The sequence below is a fragment of the Antedon bifida genome, chromosome 8, assembly GCF_963402885.1.
Source record: "Antedon bifida chromosome 8, ecAntBifi1.1, whole genome shotgun sequence".
NCBI classification, from domain to species: domain Eukaryota; kingdom Metazoa; phylum Echinodermata; class Crinoidea; order Comatulida; family Antedonidae; genus Antedon; species Antedon bifida.
Window position 1 is genome coordinate 12,039,897 of NC_136233.1, and position 22,636 is coordinate 12,062,532.

At 30.4% G+C, this 22,636-nt stretch overlaps 1 protein-coding gene across 6 annotated transcripts in view; it reads right to left on the reverse strand.

Annotated features, from left to right (window-relative positions):
• The window catches only part of LOC144850003 (protein sax-3-like), a 229,442-nt gene that overhangs the window by 93,605 nt on the left and 113,201 nt on the right, over nucleotides 1-22,636 (reverse strand). The window contains exon 1 of one of the 6 annotated variants that reach the window (XM_078707157.1): nucleotides 534-1,323. The exons of the other annotated variants lie outside the window; for them this stretch is intronic. Within the exon in view, the coding sequence (XP_078563283.1) occupies nucleotides 534-600 (67 nt within the window). The 5' untranslated portion in view covers nucleotides 601-1,323. Of the gene's footprint in view, nucleotides 1-533; nucleotides 1,324-22,636 lie in introns of those variants that run through there. 6 annotated transcript variants of the gene reach the window in all.

A 22,636-nucleotide genomic window follows, 5' to 3' on the forward strand; every position in this document is an offset into this window, starting at 1 on the left:
ATTGTCTACTAGTACTACAGGTGAAACAGTGGATCAAACCACAATACAAATGACTTTTTCCATGGCCACTCAAAGTTCATATTTTCTATAGAATTTTTTTAAAGCGATTTAACGAATTAGCAAATATGAAAAACATTCTATTATTTATATTTGAACGATTTGAATAATTATATTTTTATCTAATGACTTAATATTTTGCAAAAAGCTTAAGTAAAACAGCAGACAATTCCAAACCATGGTCACACTTCTAGAAGTTGCTAAACAAAAAGAAAATCAATACTTAAAGATCTTATCATAATTCACTCACATGCAATTTCAAAGTTTGTTTAAATCAATTTTCTTTTTCAAAGATCTGATGACATAAACAATTAATTAGAGACCACTTATCAATGACAATAAAGAATTCATCCTTATCATTTGGAATACAATACCTCTATTGTAAGTAAGTTAATCTAAGATACATTTTGACATGTAGAAAAATGAATAATTCATAAGCTTTCAGAGAAAAAAATGTAATTTTTTTAAAGACCTACCTGACACTGAGAAATAGAGGATGGTGAAATACAGAACTACAAGTCTCTCCATATATTTGCAATACATCTTCTTAACTTTGTATTTTATCCAAATAAATAGAACTGAAAATTAGCATTGAAAACTCAATATGGATCCCGATTTGAAAGATCGTCGGCACACCAGATCGTGTTTTGTCTAAAAAATGTGTAAATATCTTGTACGATGCACGATTATATATTTTTTCATTTCTCTGATAAAATTTATCTCCCAATGTTTGTGTTCAAGTTCATTTATATAGTTATATCCACAAACTGTTTTTTTTTTCCTGTAAAAATTAATGCCACCAAAAAAAACACCTTGTTCTTGAATCAAACAGCAGACATTCCTTTACATACAGACTCCTAGATTAAAAGGTTTGTAAGCATGTTTAAAAACAACATCAACGAATATTTAATGATGCAAATGGTAGCCTATCAGAAGTTTGGCAGCTGTGTTGTCCAAAATCAGCCTAGCAAGTGAAATCAAGTTATTCTATCGGTTGAAATCAAAGCTGGTCCGCAAAACAATTAAACAAGGTTCATAAAATATACTCGCTTTTGATAACACATAGCAAAACAGTGGAAACACAAGAAACTAGGCTGTGTGATGTTTGCCTCTTGCCTTGAATGGCACTGAACAAGTAAACCAACTGTGTAGCTACTGGGAGATTTGCTTGGGCCTGCTACATTATCATGAGAGGGGTGTTTTAATCTAAGTGCAAAATATGGTTATAATAAAACATTGAATCACACATTTAAAATCACCTAGAGAGCAACAATGCTGCAGTGAAAGTGTGAACATTAAGTTTTCGATTTATTATCATGCTTCATAAAATTGAAAGAAAGCATGCAAACTATTTAGTCCTCACCAGGACTCAAGCAAGCATGTGTCTGTGTCAGCAACCAATGCCTGACTGATTTTTTAAATTCTTTACAACTAGAAATAACAATATTATGTTGAGTTATGTATATTGAATATAATGACAAATAATCTAAGTATCCCACATTTATATAATTACATATTAATTATAACTAATAAAATCATTCAATAATTTTAAAAACCACTTATATTAGGAATGAAATTAATTGTTGATGTTGTCTTTTTGACATTTTGGGTGAAATGAGTTGATGTTGATTGAAGGTGAAATGAGTGGTTATTTAGGGTGAAATTAGTATAGTAGTGAAAGGTGCTAGCCAATCAGATGGTAAAACATATCCATAAACACTCTTATGATAAGCATTATTCGTCTTCCTTTATCCTTCACATATGTTGTTTCTATGATATTGTGGGATCCCTTTTTAACTAATGTTAAAAAATATAAGAATGTTTTGGTATTGCATACAAATTATGGTAAATATAACATGTGGAGTTTCTATAGTTTTTCCCCTCATTTCTTTGTCTATAATGCAGGTAATCTTTGTTTAAAGAATGACAAGACATTCAGGTGTGTACAATAATTTATGTATTATTTGGCCTTCTACAATTGTCATCAACAAGACCTCCATAGAGGTGTCAATTAGGTGGTTTGTTTGTAGTGGTATCATTTCAGATGAAATGTACAGAAAACAAGAGGTTTCTATGACCTTGCAATATAAAGCATTATCAGTTGTAAACCAAATACCAATAAATATCCATTTATAACAGGGAGATACATCTCCCTTATTTAACTGTGTTTCCATAACTTATCTTTGTCAATTGTTTATTGTTAATCAACTTGCATTTTGACAAATACAAATATAACGCTCATTAACTACTATATATAATATAATAATTACATTGGGGTAAGATCTCAGAAAGATAAAACATTTTAACGCAAGATTAATATAATTACATTGGGGTAAAATCTCAGAAAGATTTAATGCAAGAGTACTCAATTATGACTGGAATATATGTCAATTGAGAAGAGATTGTATGTAAGGAACAGAAACAACAAAGGCACAAAAACATTGTTAGAAAATAGTGTTTATTTGAAACACTTTTATATTAGTTGCACTCAACAACTTTAATTGTTTAAATTTACTGTTTACGAAAACAGGTGCAACTAATATTATCATGCTGTGTTTATGAATAAATGTTAATTTGAGTTTCGAGGTAAAGATACTAGGAAAGAATAGAGATAATTTTCCAGAGCATTATCTGGAACACAACAGCAAGTTGAATGGCTAGCTCTCTTTATCACATGCTTAGAGGAAAACCCCCTCCTTGGAGACATTTACCATGGATCATCTCAAATGCAAATATGATTGTAGAACAAAAGCAGTTTACTTGCAACACCAGACTTAACCACTGTGATTTAAATGAGACCCATTATTCCACATTTCCTCCTTGAAATACAATCTTCAATTGTTAACCTTCAAGTCTGTGGTAATGTGAGTAATAAAACCACATACCTGATATAATTCAGCATTTTTAATGACATTTTTACTATTGCAATAGACAGAACATTTGAGTTCAATTGGTTATCAAATTATGAAGAAATCCAAGCCTGAAGATTTTTGATTGATTTTTATTGTCAATTTATAACATTTATGTTGACTTACTTGCATATCTTAACCAGATTGTGCTTATGATAAAAAGAGAAACAACAGAGTTGTTCAGTTAGAAAACACCCCTACAAAGTAAATGGAACAGTTCGGATATAAATGGATCTATTTCTAGAACTGTTCACCAATGGAATCAAGATGCCTACAGGCAAACTGTTACAATGAGAGAAAAAGTATGATATGCTTAATCTTTTGATACTTCTTGATGCTAGATCAAATACCGACCCTGCTTTCATCCTCCTATGACCGATATCGCACACGGATTTAAAAGCAATTAATAACAAACAAATGTTGAAAACGTTGTTGAAACATAAGTATAAAGCAGATATTGATCACGCATTGTGATCCGAATATCTCGCTTAATAGTTTATCTGTCACAGACAAAGGTTGTACAAAAGTTCTGAGCTCTTGTTTCATTTACTAGGATACACCACTGGCAGTTAATCTCCCATTCTTTACAAAAGGTTTTCAACAAGGTGTAATTTACCAGTACTTTAGCATTATAAAGATTAAAGAAACGAGCCGAGTAATCAATAGAATTAAAGAATATACTAACATGTTACTAAATAGAGCAGTACAGTCAATTAACTTCAGAAAAATGTATAATGCTTTTAAAACAAAAAGGGTGTCTAACAAAATAATGAGAGGGAAGTCACTATTTGGAATTAGTTTCTCTTATGTTACTTAAACATAATCAGTTCAACTATTCTTTGTGTGAAATCTTTTTGTCTTTAATGCATCGGTAATTGTGAGTTCATATGGTGTTTGTTCATTCTTCTTACTGTAATAACTGTTTCTTTATTTTCACAGATTCCTTTTAAACGCTTTAGACAAACTTTTGAACTTTACTAGCAGTGTTGAGCTGACTCAATCATGTGTTTGTTTTTAAAACCAATCCTATTTGCCCTTCACCAAAACAAGGCTCAGGAAGCTTTTATGGTAAATCTTGTGGTTTGAGTATAACAGACTAGTTATGTATATTATGACTACACATGCTACAACTAAATAGTTCATGTACTAATATCAGCTTAATTAGCATAAATACCGTACTGGTTTACTAGTTTAAAGACAACACAAGTGGATTTCCTTTATTTGGACTATTAATGAAATTTAAATAAATATATAGTAATTAATAAATTACTACCAGAAAAGGATATTATAAAAATAATGCCAATTTTTTAAAATGATAAATGCATTCAATTCAATTCAAACAAAGAAACGAAGAAGACTCTGTGTTACTCCACTTTCAATTTTCCTCATAGATTGTTGTTGTTCTTGGCTTCAGTCTCAAAAAGTTCTATTTCTTCTTCAGTCTCCTTTACATGTAAAAAATAAACTGTGACTTAATATTGGTATTAGCTATTACTATAGTTATTTCTATAACAATAGTAGTAGTTTTCGTTATAATTTGTTCTATAAAATCTGTAAAACGTATCCTTGGCTAAATGTGTTCGCCAATTTTACTATTCCTTCCAATAAAAAAATATTGTATATTCTGAGAAAGTAGAAGACAATTAACCTCATTAAAAAATGGAAAAATAGTACAATTTTTCTAATAAATTCTTTTCTAAGGAAATCTATAAGTACTGCAGTATCATTAGATTACTGTATATCCAAAGTATATAAAAACAACATACTGTTATTAGTGCATTCAACTTATATATTCAAAATTAAATTGAATCAGATCAGTAAATTCACATAATATATGTACTTTTGATAGATTAATGTGGTATTTTGAGTTTTAACCCTAGCATCTGGGTTAATGAAGACAATACTCTTGTGATTTCATGATCAATCAATCTAGCCCATATGGCTTTAACAATAGAAAGAAAATATATATAAAATCACCCAAAACAAGTGATAACCCATAATAATCAGATACATATTTTTTCTTTTGTTCATTTACCGCTCATCAAAGGTAACAGACAGATGTTAAACTATGCATTGTTGTATTGTATCAATATTTTTATTAACCTACATATTTGCAAGATATACATTTTCATAGATTAATATGTTCATGTTTTTAAAATGTTTAGCGAGGAAGAGGATAAATTTGAACTGCAGTTAAATTTACAATCATTAGGAAGCACGATAGAATAACAGTGAAGAAAATTGGCACACAAAGACAAATATGAGACATTCTATAACAATTATTTGATGGGATATGAGCTAGGCCCCAAGGAGGAAATATAAGATGAGTCTTGGACAAGACAGTGAGGCCACGTTTTCCCAGGGGCTACGGTACGCATGACCACAAGAGAGATTTTGATATGTAATACTAGGGCTAGCCATGTCTACACTGCTTGAGTCTGTTGTTAGAAAAAATTGGCTAGAAGTAGGTGACAAGCTGAGAAATTAGTTTAAAAGTGTTTTAAATGTTATGCGAGCTGCTTTTTGCTGAAGGTAAATATTGCATTACACTCATAACTCGCTATGAAAACAGACAACTATACCTCCTTGCATCTTTTTCAGGCACGTTTTTCTTTCTATTTTGTGCTTTGTCCACATGTGGTTGTAGCAACAAACAAATTCCTAATTTTGCATATCAAAATATTGTTATCATTATATGAATTAAGAACATCGAAAAATAACAATGGCATAATAGCTGCTTATATATTCATAAGATCAAGATTACATCATAAAATTTGGCTATTTCACATTTGTACGTGTTTAACAATACAATACAGTAATGATATCAAATAAAATAGAATTTTAAACAAATTTCAAAGCAACACAGTTGAAAATAACAATGGCATATGCATCTTAATTTATTCATAAGTTTTAAAGATTATATCATACATTTTGGCAATAATAAGCTGAATGTTTTATGAATGAAATACAGAATTTACAAACTCAAATGCAGATTGAAAAAGGTTGATAATCTTTGAAAAGAAAACTAGACTAATTAGAATCAGTAGATTTAAAAGTTTAGAAAATATGATATCTGAAACTACACAATATTAAACTAACACTTTAGTACTGTTTAACTGATCAATCATAATAATGTCCAATTCTATTTCATAAACTATGCCTTTCTGTCCTCCGGCCAACGCAAACTCTGAACTCACCATCGTCACCCGTCCTTTGAATACTGTAAATATCTCCACTACGCAAACACACACTTGCACGACCTTAACAAACCTATGATGAAGTGTTTTATTTACATATTGTTGGCCTGAATGATGTATTGCTAAGGATTAAGTAAGAGAATACAGGTATTGTTTGCCCGAAATGCTTCAAGCTCCGAGATTACTACGGCTATGACCGTAGGGTAGTGTACATTGGTATTAAGATGGAATTAAATGCATGTTTCCCCTCACAGCTACAAAAACCGATATCAAATTAAAAGCTCAAGTGAAATAAAAACTCCTGAAAAGGCCTAGAAAGAACTGTAACAAAGTTTTCGCCTTTCAGGCCTATTTACTATCAAAAAGACCGAATAAGTGTGATCACTGAAGCATGAAAACATGATAAAAACTCATTTGTCATTGCAAATCTCAAGATATTATACAAAACAATTTAAATGATTTGTACTAAAGCAAAACCTAAAGTGCTAGCTAGGTTGGTTCATATGAAAACAAAAGAAACAACAGAGAAGAAAATGAAAAACTCAGAACAAAACAAACAGGTGTTATTGGAGGTGTCATTATTGGAATAGGTATCGCATATAATTGTTTATGTCATGATGGTTAATATGAGCCCGTACTACCAGTTTGGTGATTTGACGACTGCCTTATTGCTAGGCCTAGTTGCAAAAGCAGTAGCTACCCTGGAATACAGGGAATATGGAACCAGAACATAGATATGTGCTGTATTCTGTGAACTAATAACAACATTACAGTATCTACTACCACCGGTATAAAATATTGTACTTTTGAAAGTTTATGATGCAGAGTATTGGTACAGTTATATGCCAGAGTTTTTGCAGCATGGTTCAGTTTTCCACAACAGTTGTCATAATCTGGGCTAGTTAGACATGTATATTTACCCAAATACAAAATACCAATTACTCTGTTGATCTTTTGTTTGAAAATGGTAGGCCTCTTCAGAAAGTGTTTTTATACAAATGGGGTTCGTTTGAAAAACTTTCAAGCTTGTTATGTTCATAAATTAAAATCCTTAAGAAGCTCATAATGGAAGACATCACTGTAGAAAAATAATCATATAGTTTTTGTGGAAAAACCTTTTCAAGGAAACGTTACATTTTATACATAATTACTTCACATGGAGTTTTTGCCAACTAAAAGGAAGAATTTTTATTTAGTTAAGAAAATGTCACTTCAATATCACAAGAAAACTAGGACTTAATATTATATACAGTAAGTAACTAGAAAATATTTCTGAACCTGAATAGAAAATTCAATAGAATAGGGACACAAATAACAAATTGATAATCATCCTACCGATGAAAGTCTATTTAGATGATAACAATCAACTAATTCCTTTGTAATTGCTTTATAAATGATCGTCAGTACGCTGAAAGTCAATGAACCTTATAAAAGTTCTAAAGAAGAATTCTGATAAGTAGCACTTAACAGTGTAAACTAACGTTTAAGTACCTAATTCAACTGATACCAATCAGTTTGTGATTGTACTACCAATAAAAATTGTAGTATACTGCAGAGTTTTGTTGAAAAAGTTACAAAAGCTTCTAAATGATTGTGCAGTAATATGTGGAAAATGTAGAAAACAAAATGAAAACGTTTGAGATTGAGGAAATAAGTATTTTACAAAGGATTTAATCTTATCTTAATATATCAGAAACCTATAATTTAAAAGCTGTTAAAATTCATTTTGTTTTTTAATCTATTGAAAAATAAATTTAGTTAAACGCTTTATCTTAAATTGCTTTATTTTATTAACGATTTTAATATATTGATCTTTTAAAAAATATATCAAATCTTGTGAATATTTTAAACATTTAAATAGCAATAAATGTCAGATAGATTTGTTTACATGTATATTTAAAATTAACCTTATAATTCTAATGATTCTCTCTAATCCCAGTAAGTACATTGGTGACACGCTGGGGCAGGCAAGATGCTTTTTACTGTCATCAACATCAAACAGTCTACTAAATCAAACTACATTTCCAACTTCACAACCAGCTGGCGACGATTTTCAATTCTCTTTTCATTTCATAGAGAACAAGCAATATGGTCTTCTATTAGATTATTACAATGTGTCCCAAAATAATTTTTTAAACAGACTTAGGTCAGCGGCAAACTGCATATTTATCAACCTAGATTTAAACAATTTTATTGCTGACCTTCGAAAGTACAAGGAACTTTGTTTAAATAAAGTGAAAATGTTGATTCGCATACAGTTATGGCCACTTGAAATAAATTATCTACAATCAATTTGTATTGGGAAATTTCCGCAACTTGTGCACGAATGTCTTCAATATGTTGATATACAGTACCTTTCTATAAATACCTATGCCATCACAACCATGTCAGGGGCGGATCCTGCATGTGATAATGATAGTGAAAATGTTCATCATATGATCCTGTATGTAAATAGTTATTTGTTGTTGCATGGATTTCAAATTTTTTTGGCAGTCACTTCAATTTAACAATATTGATAACACAAACAATTATTGTACAAACATGTAATTATGAAAAGAAAACTATGCTATGCATGCAAATTTCTCTGTCATTCGTAAATACAGGTAATAAATATTTTATGTTTGTTTGTAGATGGCGCTATTCAATTAACCTAGCTTTGAATAAGAATAAATATGAAAAAGTAACAAAAAGAAAATTCAGCTGTATGAATATAAATTAGTTATTTCTGAAATAATCCAATATAATTTGGATAAATACTGTTTGTACTGCTAATCACCATCAGCGACCATAATTAAGTGGGGAAAGTCCAACACCAAGCCTAAGCATCGTCAGTGGCATACAGGAGTACAGCTAACAGAATCATGGCAATATAAAGTTGCTGTATTTTGGTAGATATGACTGACTGCTTGTCAATCATAAATTGTAACCTAGCAAACCATTTTTGATTGATGGTTCTTAAAAGCTATCTATGTCATATGAATATGATAGTTACCAATAATGAATAAACCAAGTATGTTCAAATAAATATACAATATATATAATGTATAAACATTGGAATGGATTCGCAATGGTATATTATTCTAATCAGTTTACATCTGTCATTTCAAGTAGAAAAATCTTTATAATTTTTTTTTATAAAGATTTACTTTTATATGTTTATAAATTTTAAATAGAAAAATCATTATAATTTACTTATATATGTTTACATATTTTACTAAGTTTAGGATCTTTTTAAAGAATGGAACCTACCACCAATTCCCTATACCATAGAGATCTCAATACTTATACTTAAATGTGACTTTTGTGCATTATTATACTGCTTTATAATTACTGTAGTGTTATTCTAAACATTGAAACAAATAATCAAAATCTTACCTGAAAATAGACAAGATAAGTGAAGTCATCACATAAAAAAGGAAAGAAAAAAAAACACATTAATATATTAGCAAAAAAAAGGTTACATTTAAAAGTTTAAATGAAATATGTAAACAAAATAATTTGTTTCCACACTGTTATGGAACGAGTTTATAATTGAGATAGTGTTCAATCAAATAAATTTACACCCTGAATATCTCCCGATCTTCAAAATGCTTTTGGAACTGCATGGTATATTGTGAAAAGTCGGGAGGTACAAAAATATGTGTCAGCATGCACACTTTACAAATTCGTAAACAATTCATGAACCAATATGCGTAACTTGTGTAAGCCATTGCCATGGCAGTTTATTTGAGAAATGCAAAAAATACTAGTTTGCAAGCATTGACTGCTTCTCACATCAAACCAGTGATCAATGCAAATATTGTAGTGACCTCTAAATGTTGCACAAATTTAGAAGACATAATGCATGGAATATATGGAAGAAAGTGGCAGGAGGTACAATACGTGCAAAAGTTGTCTTAGTGTTTTATTTTGTAAATGTCTATTCACAATATAGGTGTGGTAATGCATATACACGCCATCAAATAGAATTCAGTGCAAACCAAATGCGTACAAGTGCCAACAGGGCAATACAAATGCACACATATCTTGTGAATTATTCTATCCAAATCCCAAATGATTAGTCTCTCATTCAATGCCACTTGACTTTGAATAAAAGACATTAAAGTACAAAGAAAAATATCAGAAATTGGATATCTTCAAATGAGCATCCCAAACGTACAAAAAGACGGAAGATAAAAAGCCACTTTGAAATCATTTAAAAATAGATTGAAATATATTTGAAATGAAATATATTAAACTGCACTTAAAAAATACTAATGCGAATGATCAAAATCTGCACGCACAGTCTTCACTGTATACGCCTTTACGAGTGCTTATACAAGTTCAATGAAGCGTACAATAAAAACTTCTAAAGCAAATAGAGTATGTGTCTATTATTACTGTCTATTATTATTATTCAATACAAAGAGGCTATTGTTACAATTTTACTTACAATAGACTAATGAAAGCATTGTATTTATCTCATTTTATTCTCTTATTTCAGTCACTAAAAGCAAACTTTATATAAACTATACATAAAAGATTATACAATAGAATTTAAGTTGTCTGTGATTTCTTTGTCCCAATACTATTAAAGTTAAATGATATAAGTATGGAACTAAGAAGTAAGTAAAGTTCATAAACCTGTATTTAATTTTTTATATTAAAACCACTTATCTAAATTTTATTTCAAACTTTAATTGTATCAGAATATAGCATATTTTCTCGAAATGCTATTTTTGTCTCCATTTTGAGGGAATGCAAACTGTAAAGCAGGCCTATAAAGTTCAAGCATACAGTATTTGTTAATACTTTATGTTATGAACTACTTTGAATTATATATCAAAATATAGCATTGTAATGTTTTTTTTTTGGCTTTTGGAGATCCTCCGGCCATTGCGGGGAGGCGAAAAGTAATCATTTATATTAACCTTTATTGTTTTATTTTTTTTAATTTAAAAATGGAGAAATAAATGAAATGAACAATGAAATCAGTGAAAAATATATTCAGAGTTTTAAGAACTTTTTGCATGAAGGTCAATGCACATTTGATAATTTCCACTCCGACCTTTAATATTTCAAATTATTCATGGATCATGTTTATCACAACAAAACCAATACCTTTTATTAGGGTCAGGAAGAGACAATATTGGCTGTCTAGTTCTTAACATATAATGTGCATTTGTTTTTATGATGTTTACCCAACTTTTTTTCCATGGGAAAACACTTCCTTCCTTATTGTTTAAGTAAACAAATCAAGAATCATGTTGTAAGAAAAAAAACCAATAAAAACTACTTTATTGGGCCGGCAACTACAGTATTCGCTTTGATGTTTGAAAAGTAATAGATTTTACATTGTTGGTGTGTATAAAAGTGTTATAGTCTTTTATTCCACTTTTGTCAAAGGTCTAAGCACTTCTTTATTGTATTAAACATTTAAACCATTCAAAGCATACAGAATGCAAAATTAATAACAAAACATTTTTTGAGAGTAGTTTTTTCATTTTGGAGTTAAATAAATAATGAAGTATCTGATAAAGCTTTGAATAATTAATGTTCCCTCTATCTTCATATACAGATATGAAGATTACCTAACATATGACATTTTCTCAGTAATATAAAACATATTTTATTGTAGTTTTTTATGATATATTTCATAATAAGATAATACATAAATATCTTAAATTTTGCAGTACACCACATATATTAGTTCTGAAAAGAACTGTTGAGTTTCTCAACATTTCGATCAATATGCTTTGATCGTCCTCAGGAGTGAGAATTGGAGTTAAATAAATTTCTCACTCCTGAGGACGATCAAAGCATATTGATCGAAAACATTGAGAAACTCAACAGTTCTTTTCAGATATACGTTGTGTACCGCAGACTTTATATCAACATTTGATTTCACCATGCAAACCTTCAAACAATATATTATCTTGAATTTATAATTTTTTAACAAAATCTTTAATTTTCTACAAACAAATTATTTTTCTGTTATTTAGATCATCACTTTTTATTCACTTATTAAAAGTACAATCTGTTCTGCTTTTCTTTCTTCTGTTTGTTTCAGTTTCTATATAACTTAGGTGGAAAAGCTGCTGATGGTGTGTTTTCTTAACTTTCATAAACATATTATAATATAAAAAAAAATATTTAGAACAGATATTTAAAAAAAATGCAAATGCAATATGTAAATGAGATATTGTCATTAAATAGGAAAAAAGAAAAAAATGATGAATAAATGAATGAATAATAAATAAATAAAACAAATATGATGAAACATTTTGGACAGTATAGAGTATTTTTTTTGTATATTATTTACTAATAAATGATATCATAAGTGGTGAATTTGTTTGTGCATTGCATTTGTTCCAACATTGGTACTCAAGTAGTAGAATAAAAAGAGAAATAATAAGTTACGTCGAAAAGATGTAAACAATTAATAATGGGATGTAAATGATCAGTAATCACTTAGTAATGTTGATTACTTAATATAGAAATCAGTCAAATATCTTGATGTCTCATTCAATATATTTTCACTAGGTGTCATCATTCGAACAGACTACAAAGTCAGTAGGTAGGCAAGCCAATGTAAGAGAGGCTCTCAGGTTCTTTAGGTAAACTTGTCACAAACAATCTATCTAATTGCTTCAGAGCCGTAAGTGAAGAATTTAAACATAAACGGCATAGATATATCACCGCGCCATTGTGACGTCGGCATCGACATCTGAAATGAGCGCGCCAGTCGGTCATTTTAATTTGTTTTTGTCATACCCGCGGAATCGAAGTGTGTTTTCCAAGTCGTTGATGGCAGAATATGAGTAGGAGAAAGCCTAACATATGAGACAGTCTGTTAACCTTCTGTGCGCTAATGGCCGTAGTTCATGTGATTTAGCTCTTTGTTAATTGCGTTTTATTGAGGTGGCTGTGGTGCAACTTTTTCCATCGCTTATAGAATGACAAGTATTTCTTTTCCTTTAAACAGGTATTTGGTTAAGAGCATTCACTAAGTGCATTGTACAACTGAAACTAAACTTACGTTTAAATATTTCTTTGGGGGATTTCTTTCCAGGGCTTAGTATAATCAATGGTCTTATTAATATTTATTTCATTCCTTGAAAAATAGCTTAAATGATTGAATGCAATGTTTATATGTGTTTTATATTTTACCTTATTCATATTATGAAACAGCTCCCCTTTTTTCTATTACATGTTTAATAAAATGATGCTGTCTGTTGGACAAAATGTCCAATTATTTAAATTTTTGACTTTATTTTTAATGTGAGAAAATAGAATAGAATAAAATTAATAAATGTACTTGGAAAAAAAGTATGATCATACATACAAAGAGTTTAGTAATTATTTTATATATGCAATATAAACACAGTATACATTTATTTATATTATTTATGCTTCATAGGTTTAAACCTCTGTCAAAGACTTCTCAAATGTCTACAATATACAAAAACAAGAATAACAGGAAAACAATTGTCGGTACTTTAAAGAGGTGCAAAATCTAACAACAAAGAATCTGTGTACAGTAGCAGTGTAGAGATAAGCTGGTTACTTAATGACTGGCATACAACAGCACACACGACTATATTGTCAGTTAATTAAGCCACGGTAAATTAACCAAGACTCATAAAGCCTGTAAACAAGAAGGACAAGAACAGTGCCAGAACCACTCTGCGATTAAACACCAATTTTCCGCAGATTTGCTCTCATTCGCGAACAATCAATAGTTGTAAGGCAGGCTTGGAAGCGGGGATTGTTTCTGGATCACAGTAACCTCTTAGTAGCTTGTTGAATGATTTTGCTGTACAGAATCAAAAGGTTCATAATGATTGTGTGTCTCTTGTGATTTCCTGGCAACTAAAACTGTTTTCAATTTCAAAATGCAATAATTTGAAAAGTAAACTAATGGATATTATAAAGCAGTACATTTTTAGTAGTGATTGAAAACATATAAGATATGAAGTTGCATTCGTCTATTCTTCTATATACTTAGATGTCATTTAAACTGTGTGATGAAGTCAATGATGGTGAAGCCAATAATTATTAAAATGATGATAATGAAGTTCATTGAAGATGAACACAATTATAAATGTTTATTTGAGTATGGAAGGATGTATGTATACTATTCTATTCTAAAAAACAGATATATTTGTTATTATTTACAATTACCCCACCTCCCTTAAAACTTTTTTTAAAAACTGTATTCTCTTTTTATCATCCACTTGTTTTGTTTGTTCTAAAGCTGGTGGCACAGAGATACTCTTTCTTCGGTCAATCAACTTAGAAATATTTTCTCTTAAGCTCTGTCTACACTATCAAACTAGTTAATATATAGTGTGCCCATATATGGACATGATGTCATACCACCACCATATTTGGGCATATCACTATCATATTTTGGCACATCACTAGTTTGATTGTGTAGACATATATAAATTATAATAGCTTAATACTAGATATAATAGATGAAACAAGTTGACCTGACCTGGTGTTTCTATTGCCAAATCTAATCTTTTCCCACGGTATTTTACTAGTTTTTTCCTTGTAGCCCTCAATAAAATAAGAATTTGAGTTCACAAACGATATTAATCTAAATAATAATGTACTTATAATGGTTGTATATTATCTCACCACCATTATCAATTTCCTTTTATAAAGTAAATTAGTTATTAAAGATGACAATATTAGATATGTGTTTATAACATGCACGTGAAGAACTATTGTACTAAGGATGTGCATGTTACAATTACTGTGCGTTATTATAAACAAATTTGTTTCTCTTTATGTGTCAATTTCTATCTGATTAAGGCCAGCATTTAAGTGAGGCAATTAAATTGTTTACACCTAGATTTTAATAAGCACATTTCCAAGCATAAATGTCGCCCTCAATCAGGCTTTTATAGCTCTTGTATATTAGTATAAGAAATATGTTTATGCTTGTAAAGAGACAAGGTGAAGAGGACATTGTCTTTCTGTTTATGCTGCGAAGAAAAAAAATGGTTGAATTGTGTGTGAATAAATTACAGTGGCACTGTACTCCAGGCTGCTGAAATGCATAAAATTGCTATAGTATATTTGTGCTGTTTTTCCCCCTTCTTCAGTTCAGGGCTATCATGAACTAGCAAAAAACATTTTGATATCAATAATAATAATATTTATTATAATATTTCATATATTGTAGGCTACACATAGAATACAATTGAACAGGGTTAGTTTATATTGGGTTGGGACGCATTAATTTGTCTAAAGCTCTGTCTACACTATCAAACTAGTTTGACAAAAAAAGTGTGATGTGCCCAAATATGGTGGTGATATGCCCAAATATGGTAGTGATATGACATCACCATGTTCATATATGGGCACATCACATTTTGTTGTCACATAAAGTTTGATAGTGTAGACAAAATATAAGAAAGTCAAAATGTTTGATCTACATTAGTTTGTGGAATAACAAGTCTCATCAAGTCACATTTTTGTTACTGATTAAAATAGCAAATGATTTCCATTGTTTCGTAAAACATTTAAAACTATGATATACTGATTTGATTTATTAATATACTTTTACAGAAAAGACTCTAAAACCATACAAATTACGATATAAATAAAATGCTTACGCAAGAGATTCTCGGAGATTACACTATAATTGCGATAGACAATCATTTCCAAAGAAAAAATAACAGTTCAAATCATACTTCTATCATCAGCATTTGCTATACTAACACTAAGACCTGACTGATACCGATATTGACTTTTAACATTTAACAACGGTTCACAATGTTATCCCAGTAACAATAATAGACCATAGATGATTAAAGCATGGTGCACAAGACAAGAATATGAATCAATCACGCAGTCTAAGTAACCTCGGCATGTAAGCTGTTTTCAGAACGAAACGCAAAATGCTTTCTTATGGACATACGACTTGTGTGTAGTTCTTTTTAACTTTCCTTTTTGTCTGTTCTTTTACCAAGGTATTTAGGTAAAATATGTATATATTTGTTAATGTTTTGGAAAAATTAAGAAATATATCTATGAGTAATTATTAAGAGTACATTAAATAATAAAAAAAAAAATTCTAATGCAGTGTTATACTGTACTATACATTGTAAATTTAGAAAAATAAATTAAATTTGGGAAAAAGGCGCTAAAGGTGACATAAAACGAGGAATTTAGTTACTTTATTTATTTATTTCGTTTTCTTTCAGTAGGGTAGCCCTCTCAGTAATAAAATAAAACTGCTCTTCCGAGGGGCCCTACAACACATTAAAACATAATTTTAAAACAACTTAAACTAAACTTAAACTAAAACTAAACTTCAATGCATGTTCTCATTATTATTATAACTTTTATACCATATTTTAATATATTTCACTGCAACCATCCTAGACCACCGGCAACAATAAATGAATCTTAACAAGTGATTTAAAACGGTTATAATTGTTTTGTTTTCTTAATTCATAAGGTAGGCCATTCCAGAGTGAACTTCCATAATAAACAAAACTGCGTTTGTATATTTCGAGGTTACATCTGGGCAAATACAACAGATTATTTTCATAGTTTCTGGTTGGAATATTGTGTACACTACTAATATATTGCAAAACATCACATAAGTATGAAGGTACAGATTCTTGTAAACATCTAAATATTGTACAAATTGTATGATATTCAATTCTTGTCTTAATTGTTAGCCAACCTAAATCATAATGCATTTGTCTTACAGGAGTTCGAATATCAGCACCTAGTATTAATCGTGCAGCTCTATTTTGTACCCTTTGCAATTTTAAAATATGGGCGTTTGAACCATCAAGATGCAAGTTTTTGTGAGGTAGACAAATCGCATTGAAGTGTTCCCAGGTTTCTGATGACAGCTGACAGTCGTTCTCTCGTGGAACATTAATTCTTGATCCACAATGAGTGATAACTTTGCGTAAACAACATTTCACTTCAAACAGAGATTTCCTATATCTTAATCCCTTAATTCTATTCCTTATCGCGAACTTGAATAATACATGATACTTTAGAAGGGATAAAATTACAATACGCAAATAAAATGATGTTTTTCAAGATAAAGCAGTGAAGTGAGAAACATTTGACAATTAGTTGACCTGTCCATCCTGTAAAGAAAACAAATTATTTATGTTGTCTAGAAGGTTTTTTAATGTTTCGTCAATATTTGAAGTAGTGATTTCGCTCCTTAAAATCTTTCCAATACACATCTGAATTCCAATTTTTAATTATCATCATAGATTAGCAATTTACATAATATCTACTGTATGCCTGCTGGTGATCTTTCGGGTGCAATTCTTTAGGCTAAATTTTGAAAACTGTAATAATCAATAATCATATTTTTCCCTCATTTACAAATCATCATTATCTAATTAGCCTCATTGTCTTGTTCATAAAGTAATCATCTACCCCCATTTGTCCCTCATTTGTCCCCCATGGCACTTAGATCTAAATTCCTCACCCTATATGTTCATCATTCTTAGTGTAAAACTTTATTCAAATTGTTTTAACACTAATGACACTGGAACAAAGAAAATTATGAATTCAATTCTATAAACATTCATAATAAAAATGTTTGTTATCGGTTTTGTTTTATTTTTAGCACATGTCATTAACTGAAATTATTTTGAAATTTGTTTGTAATTGATTGATTTCTGAAAGCACACCGAAGAGCATTAATATCTCCTTTGATGTTTGTTGAAATAGAACAGAAAATTAGCGGCAGTGGCCATAATCGGCTCATGCCTGTTCGAATGTCCCACAAAAATGATTTTAAGCTGTCGAGGCATGCTTCGCTATTCTATGCACCATTTACTGTGCGGTGTGCAAACGACTCGGGAAACATAGACATTTCACACTAACGCTAGCCTTCCTACATTAAGAATGATTGATAATGATGACAAAGACAGGCTATGTTACGGTTCGAGCATTCAGGCACGAATATGACAAATAGATGCAATGGATCGTTGAGCTGCACTTAGCGTAGTTAGCTAGCCAAACTTAGGCCTCTGGGAGAAGCAAGCCAGCAGCTGGTTGAATCATTATGTTACCGAACACAAGCATAATAATGCGCTGTTGCTAGGTCGAGGATAAAACAAAAACGCCAATAGCTTTTCGTGAATCCGCATACAATTTGAAAGAGACCAGAGAGATGGTTACAGAGGAGTGTACCTATTGTACGAATAAGAGATATCCTGGGGATAGTTTATCGTTAATATACGTGAAGCAGGGTATTCTTCCTGGCTAAAACAGCAATAAATTATGTTGAATGTGCGAAAAACAACAGATGCCTAGGATTTCATTTATTGTTTTATTTTCTCTAATGGCAATGGGAAAATACATACAATGAAATTCTGGAATTGTCTTTACTTATGTGTATGGGTTGTGAAGTTGATGGCCAGAGGGCAGTCTCTAGGCACGATGTAGAATTATGTCAACCATGGAAAAATGTGACAATAAGTTGTTCACATCTAATCCCATTCCTCATAATTATAACATAAAAATGGAAATGTTACAAAAATAAAGGCTGACGAAGGTATTTTATGACCATGAACGAGCCATTTGATATAGGACAATAATTAGTTTTTAAAACAAAGTTCACCTAATTAGCGTTGGGGTTCAAGTAAATGGAGCATCCTGTGTTATATATAAATATGGTTGTATATCTTTTGGACAATCTTTTGTTTAGATAATTATCATAACTATACCATTATTTCTGTAGACTTGGGTCTGTGTGAAATATTAATAACATTAGTTTAATATGAAAATATTGTTATTTCTTATACAGTATGATTTGTTTAAATTAAAGATGTTTGTGTCTTCAAATTACAGTTGTACTTTATTATTGCCATTTGAACTTGTTAATGAACACTAAATAAAAATGTACAAGCCTGAAGGAGAGATTTGTACAGGGGGCTTCAGTTTACCACAAACGGGACGGGGGGTGCGGGGGTCGGTAGGGGTGGCGTTAACCATCATTAGTAAGGCTAGTCTGCTGCTGCTAGTCTCTAGTTTGAAAAGGGCACTTCAGGAAAAAGGGGAGCTGGAACGTTCACTCAAACCCTCCAAATCTCGTGAATCGAAGAACCTAAAATTTTAGCAATATTTTGTTTTACTGTCCTTCATTTATTTCAATGATAACTATAAATTTGAATTAAAGTTGAACACTGTATAAGTATTCCTGGAATCGTAAAGGAAAAAAACGAAAATCATTGACACAACATCAATTGTAGGTTCACAATATATGCAAAATAAATTTGGTCTGGTCACATTGTTGATCATATCACAAGTTTTTAATTTGTTTATTAACCGTGGACATAGGCCTATAGGATGTGATTTTGTTATTTCTTGGTATTTAGTAGAAATAAAGTAAGTTATACATTTATTTTATTTTAATTGATTGAATGGAATAAATTTAATAATAATATATTCTTGTAAAACAAACACCAGCAATTGTTTTGAAAATAATTATACAGTATGTACCTATTGCAAACTATTTTAAAATAGAAAGATACAGATATTGCCAAGACTTTAAATTCACTTTTGTAACGTATCTAATATATAATAATTACAGTTGGCATTAACACAAAATACATTTTAATAACAATTTAAATCTATTTTACTTAAAAAAATGTTTAAGCTATTTTATTCTCTCTGAAATAATAACATTACTTAAGGAGATATCTTTTTATCTTAGAATTACAGATGACAGTTACTCGACACGATGACTTATAAATGCCCGGAGAACTGATCCTGAGATATTGCGTTACAAATGTACTCGGACTGGTGATTCTTAATGTTGTCGTTGAATTTGCATGTCAACGTCCGGGCAAAGCTTGTGTTTACGTTCCAGTTCAATCAAAATGGTAGATTTTTTTTATTCAAAATCGTCATGAATAAATTAGTTTGTGAGGAAAATTTAAAATGATTTCAACATACTACACTAGAGTAAGAGTTTGTTTGAATTGTAGCAAAACTGAAAATTTCAAATAAGATTTGAATTTGACGGCAGTAGATTCACTGTTGTTTTGATTTGAAAGACATAATTAATTTGATCAAAATGATGATTGATGATGAGAATGACACAGTAAAACATCTATTAAGGGGACACCTCCAGGACCACATAAAGTGTCCCCTAAAAGGGATTTGATGTGTTGAAACATACATTGCTGTTCATTCGTTATGTGTTCCCTTAATAGGGGTTTTACTGTGTAAAGCAAGATTAAACTATGTTTTAAGTTTCAAAAAGTATAATTAAATTTACATATTTGGCACAATGTAACAAAATCAATTATATGGATTAGGTTGCTATACCATAACAATTATTGAACAAACAGTAAAGGCCAAGGTATTTATTGTGGTTACGACAGGTATAATGGTATAAGGTTAAAAGTGTACAATCGCAAATTATGTGGATTCGGCAATAAAAGTTCTGAATACGCAGACACTTTCAATGACTTGTTAATGAGAAGTGGAAGCAGAATAAATGGTTTTTATTGATGGATAAATTTCTATGAATCGTGGCTTTATTTGTAAGTGTGTTATCATTATGTGGTAGAATTTAACAGTTTCTACAACTAGGTTATTGACCTCGCAACCACGCTGATGCATACTTAATTTCAGAGACAAAATTTCTATAGAAAAAAAAATTGCATTCTAATTTATTTATGAAGCCATCGGCATTGTTTTCACGCAAGATTTAATTCCCGAATCACCATCATTTTATTTTTTTCCATTTTAACTGAAGCGCTCCTGGTCACATTATTTTTCAATTTAATTGGCGCTCTAGTTGTTTTCATATTTGATTTATAGTAGAAGTACTTTTTTCCGATGAGACCCAAAAAAAACGTATAATAATTACCATATAAGGATCATAAATCATATATGAAATCTATTGTTTTAGAAGTTAATTGTTAAAAGCAATTATACAGCAATTACGTGTTCTATTTATGAAGTTGTACAGAAATATTATGGCCGTTTGCATATTTCACCTTAGGGTCATGTTAACCAGAAAAAACATACCATCATAAACCCTCAAACTATTATTAGAGATATAAATAATGTTTATTTTCAAGACATATGCAATCTGGCTTAAAATTTATCCAATCCAGCAGTAAAAAATATGTGTATACTATAAAGTTCAAAGTTACAAACAGATTTGATACAAATTTGTCAGAGTTTTCTATCAAAGTTAGTTGCTACATTTCTTAACATCCAAAAAATCAATGTAAGCATATTAATGACAGATCTACAATATTTACTATATTTAGAATCCCAACAGAATCAAATTTAGTTGCCCAATTTCTTAAGATTAAAAAATGTTGATGGAAGAATATTAATAAAGTCCAAAAGTTACAAACAGAGTTGATACAAGTTCGTAAATTTCTTAAGACCTAAAATATTAAATATGTTACCATCATATTGAAGTAAATGATTAAAAAAGACTCCTCAATTCAATGATTAAAAGCTCTGTCACTGACACTATTAAACTAGTTCGACAAAAAAACTGTGATGTTCCTGCAACTATGGTTAGTAGTGATACACAGTACCCAAATATGGTAGTGATATGACATCATCATGTCCATATATGGGCACATCACATTTTATTATCACACTGTACTTGAAAGTGCAGTAGGCCTAAGTATTAACCTAAAAAAATTGTAAAAATAAATTGTTATCATGTTGAAGATATTTAAAATTCATTTGTGTGGCTCATGTGGTTCCAGGTACGAATTACAATGTATCTTTTGTATAAACTCTTATTCTGGTGATGAAACTATTTCTTCATACAAAAGAGAACAATATCATAATTTGTTTACAATGACTCACATACATAACTCTTACAATTACAGGTGATGTATCCCCAAAAAATACAGTGTATAGTACTTGTGGTAGTGATCCTTATCAAAATCCAATATATACATACTGTACAGTACATAAGATACAGAAGTCAATGACCTCATATATAAAAAATAATGGAAATACTTTGGGTCAGTGGTGAAAATGAAATAAACAATACAGCAATTGGTATGCTGGGTTGGGGTAAAGATAATAATGATTGGGTGCTTCTGTATTTTAATGATAATTTGTATCAACAACACAAAGAAATAGAATGGACCAAAACACTTTGGAATGCAGTGATGCAAAATTGAAGATGTAAAAGGTATAACTACATACTGTATATCACACCAACACAAAATCTGTAGCTCTGCCTACACATCAAACTAGTTTGACAAAAAAAAGTGTGATGTACCCAAGTATGGTAGTGAAATGGCCAAATATGGTGATATGACATCATCGTGTCCATATATGGGCACATCACATTTTGTTGTCACATAAAGTTTGATAGTGTAGACAGGGCTTAAGGAAAAATATTCTGTAGGTCTACTTTTTGATACTTTCTGGTCTGGACTAGCAAAATGAAGAAGATTTAAAATCTATCTTTGATGTTTTATCACCATGTTCATACCTTTT